Source organism: Watersipora subatra, chromosome 4 (assembly GCF_963576615.1).
Source record: "Watersipora subatra chromosome 4, tzWatSuba1.1, whole genome shotgun sequence".
In the NCBI taxonomy this organism is placed as follows: Eukaryota; Metazoa; Bryozoa; class Gymnolaemata; order Cheilostomatida; family Watersiporidae; genus Watersipora; species Watersipora subatra.
Window position 1 is genome coordinate 29,662,367 of NC_088711.1, and position 4,558 is coordinate 29,666,924.

Sequence of the window (4,558 nt, forward strand, 5' to 3'; positions counted from 1 at the left end):
TGGTGAAGAGCCAAGCAAATCATCATCAATGCCCCATCCCCCAGCAACATGGATGGTTTATGGGAAATGGAGAGCGTAAAGCTAGATGGATAACACAACAATCAGCACCTCCTGATGTGCTCGTGGACATGTTTTGTCGATGCAAAACTGGGTGCCAGTCTCGTCGCTGTCAGTGCAACAATACAGATCTCAAGTGTACAGACATGTGCAGAAGCAGCTGCTGTCGCAATAGAAATAAAGAGGATGGTGATGAAAGTAGTGATACAGAAGACTCAGATGACTGTGAATTAGAAGTTTAGCATTTGAGTGGTAATGCAACCAATGGGGCACTTCATGTTTAATTAGAATACATATGTGTCACACCGTATAAAAGACTGACTAATTGCGACTTCACTTGCATAACAAAGTAAACGGTTCGACATAATAAGCATTAATGATAAATATATGTATACTAAAATGTTATATATACATGGTCTGAGTCTTTAAAAATACTTTTCATTTTGTTTTGCAGATCTGTAATGATATATGAGTTGCGGAATAACAAGGACAAGCTGTAAAGCTGCCACAATATCAACCGAAATGGGAACACATAATATTATGTAATACAATTCTAATATTTTAATAATTAAAGAATAAATTTTTTAATTTTATCAGAATTGATTCCAACTTAGGTTATTGCTAATTATTTAGTATTTATATGCCATTTTCATTATTACATTGTTGGTAGAAGCACATGAAACATTACAGACATTCATTTAATTAAAATAATATATTAATTAAATTGCTCAAAAATGAACAGTCTGAAAGGTGTAGAAACCAGATATTTGAAATCAGCTCAAAATTCTAATCTAAGTGCCACTCTTATCACGTAGCCCACCTCCAAAAGGAATAAATCACTTTTTTTGACAGCTTTTTGACGCCCTCCTGCTCTACTATAACGGATTTATCCCAAAAATCTATGTAGAAAAAAAATAAGATAAAAACTATTAACCAGAGACCGGTCACTGCAGTAAATTTTAGTAGAAGTTGAAAGCAAGTAAGAATTAAGATGTTTCATTAGAAAGCAAGATGCTACCTCAGGGTTGATACTCCCTCAAAAAGGCCCATTAAGCTCGGCCCAAAATCACGTTTTAGGGGGGTTCAGACCATGGGGCACTGTCAGTGAATTTGCTACTTTAGGGGGGGGGGGCAAATATAATTTACTTAATTTTGCTGAACAATTTCTTTCATTGATTGGCTTGATTAGGTGTTCCCCTAGATACATAGGGGATGCACATGCTATAGGCCTAGTGGAAATTATTTTTATAGCTTATGAATTGGATGTTTAGCGGGGCATGGAACTGGGGCGCCCCCTAGAAAACTCCCAGTGTTTAGGGTTTGTATTTCAAATTGATCAACCAGATGATCGAGGGTGCAATATCAAAGTCTGGGCCTAGCCACATACCTGCCAACTCTCATGCATTGGGCGTGAGACTCACGCAATCACCCCAAAGAAAAAATGAAAATGTGTGAGATTTTTGCCCCAATTTCCACAATTTTATATATACTATCATTGATACATCAATTGCCCCAAAACCAAATCTCACACATTGCCCCACTCTTGGGTTGGCAGGTCTGCCTAGCCAGGTGGGTGTTTCGTTCAGAGTATCAACCCTGGGGATGCTACCAATGAGATATATTTGATAAACTCGGCTTTTGATCATATCAAAGTTGTTTGAAAAAAAGCCAACAGAATCCCCTTATCCAAATCTAAGGGAACCTACTCTAGGCTGTACACTTAGTGATGAGCAGCAAAAATAGGAAGCTTTTTGTTGGCAGCTTTAAAACAAATAATTGTATAAAAAGCTTTTACAAATTTACTCGTTAATATACGTTGGATAATTTATCAATGCTATGCCTATACCCAAAGGTGTTTGGCAGAAAATGGGATTACCTCTGCTCCCCTCTTTAATAAGGTTGATACTAATGGCCCAATGATACCGGGTGGCTTTTTCTGCCAAACCTTTTAAGAAAGATGCCAGCTTTTTTAAACCCTTTTTAACGACATTCACAGTGCCAGAACTGCCTCCTCCATTATTAGAACTGCCTCCTTCATTATTAGAACTGCCTCCTCCATTATTAGAACTGCCTCCTCCATTATTAGAACTGCCTCCTCCATTATTAGAACTGCCTTTTCCATTATTAGAAGTGCCTCCTCCATTATTAGAACTGCCTCCTCCATTATTAGAAGTGCCTCCTCCATTATTAGAAGTGCCTCCTCCATTATTAGAAGTGCCTCCTCCATTATTAGAACTGCCTCCTCCATTATTAGAACTGCCTCCTCCATTATTAGAACTGCCTCCTCCATTATTAGACCTGCCTCCTCCATCATTAGAACTGCCTCCTCCATTATTAGAACTGCCTCCTCCATTATTAGAACTGCCTCCTCCATTATTAGAACTGCCTCCTCCATTATTAGAAGTGCCTCCTCCATTATTAGAAGTGCCTCCTCCATTATTAGAAGTGCCTCCTCCATTATTAGAACTGCCTCCTCCATTATTAGAACTGCCTCCTCCATTATTAGAACTGCCTCCTCCATTATTAGACCTGCCTCCTCCATTATTAGAACTGCCTCCTCCATTATTAGAACTGCCTCCTCCATTATTAGAACTGCCTCCTCCATTATTAGAACTGCCTCCTCCATTATTAGAACTGCCTCCTCCATTATTAGAACTGCCTCCTCCATTATTAGAACTGCCTCCTCCATTATTAGAAGTGCTTACACTATTAGAGCTGCCTGGTTGAACTAGTAATCAAATCAATAAGCCTATACAGTAGATGATAGTAATGCGACAATCAATAGTCTTTGCTCGGAAAATAGCAGACTAATATTTTGGCAAAACCTTATAGTCTCTCATCTTTGAACTGGTGAACTGGTTTCTTTGATGGATATGATTTGACTGTTGGCCTGTTCACACGTACGGCGTTTAAACTATTAAAAATTGCCATTTTTTCTCTTTCAAATATTTTGAGTTTGGCTTGAGCGCAGCATTCGTGAGATCTTATTCGATATTTTGGTTTTGCCCTTCGATACCTAGCTTTACCGTTAGGAGTTTTGACATTTGAATCACGATGTTTCTACTCAAAGTTTGAGCCGCTTGATCTAATCTTCATATCTCATGTTCCGTAATTTCTGATTCGTTGAGGTTTGCTATAGTATTCGATTGATCATCTAAACTAATTGTAAAATCATTGATACTTTTTTCTGTAACTGGGGCAGTCGTTGTAAATATTCTCCTTCAAATATGGCCGTTTCATTTGTTTTTGCTTGATTAGTTACCGGTTTAAACCATCTTAAATCGCATTTTTCTTGATGAGTGAGTTTAGATGTGTTGGGTTTAACAAACTTTCCGAGGTCACGTTTTTAGTTAAATCTTTCCAGTTTGTATCGCTGCTCAAGTATTTAACATGGCCATCTTCCATCTTTCACTTTTCCTAACTTACTTCGGATGGTACACAATCATATCCTTGTGATTTAAATTAGAAGCTTCCCATTAAATCTAGGCTTTGAATTTCAGTCATATTTTTTGTGGGATCGTATCTAGAAGGAGATGGAAGCTGCAATTTTGCATCATGAATGGCTCGCTGTACATGTATGGCATTATTTCACTTGCCACCATTTTTGGCTTTTCATCAACGATAATACTCGAAAGCAAACATTTAAATTCATGGTTTACACTATTGGTAAATCTTGCTCAAATAATAATGTCTATATCGTGCAATCCAGCATGTCTTAAAATAGAATTAGCATTATTTACTGGATAGTCAACCAACTTAATCGGCTGTTCGGATACGGGTTTGCTAAATGTCTTTTGTATCAAAACCAAATTCTTTGCCTTTTACTTCCATATTTACTATATAACAGAGATAATATAATATTTATTGTATAATGAATGTACACAGAAAACTAAATTGCGAAGCGTCTATGAGAAATAGACAAAGCCTAAAGAAGAGAACTCGTAAAGGAGAAGTATAAAGTACACGCCAAAGTAAATCATAATCCATCAGAAGCGTATGTTGGCAATGAGCGGGTTGTTAAAAGTTCAAAATTAACTAACGCCGAGCAGCTTCATTTATCTCAATTCGCTAAGCCTCATGTATAATTTTAAACCTTAATGATGGTGAAGACAAAACCAGCGATCCCGATCATCTCACATCAGCTGTAATAAAAAAGTTTCAAATGATCATAAATGGTAACACCGTTACGGAAACCAGTAAATATGATCATTTGGCTATATATCATGAGTTTTGGTATCCTAAATACGAGTACAGAAAAGTGTTGATGCAAAAAGGTATCCAATCAGTAGCCACTAAAAAGGTATCCCATCAGTAGCCACTAAAAAGAAGAGACATAGTATTATTAGGGCTGCTAGTGATACTCTCGGATCAATTCACGGTGAAAGATATGTATTTAATTTTGGGTCTTTCGGAATGATGCGGTTTTTACTCCGCAAGCTATTCATAACAATGTAGGGCTTCACCTCAAGCTCGCTAGTGGACAATACCTCCTTAAAAACAC

General features: G+C 37.5%; 1 protein-coding gene across 1 annotated transcript; it reads right to left on the reverse strand.

Moving 5' to 3' along the window:
• Positions 1-2,047: 2,047 nt before the first annotated feature.
• LOC137394137 (uncharacterized) lies at positions 2,048-2,746 on the reverse strand. The gene has a single exon (XM_068080857.1). It carries the CDS (start codon positions 2,744-2,746, stop codon positions 2,048-2,050), a length of 699 nt encoding a protein of 232 aa, XP_067936958.1.
• Positions 2,747-4,558: the final 1,812 nt, after the last annotated feature.

What these genes read in the sequence shown, in the direction of transcription:
- LOC137394137 (XM_068080857.1), bottom strand. Translation starts at nt 2,746, where the DNA reads ATGGAGGAGGCAGTTCTAATAATGGAGGAGGCAGTTCTAATAATGGAG.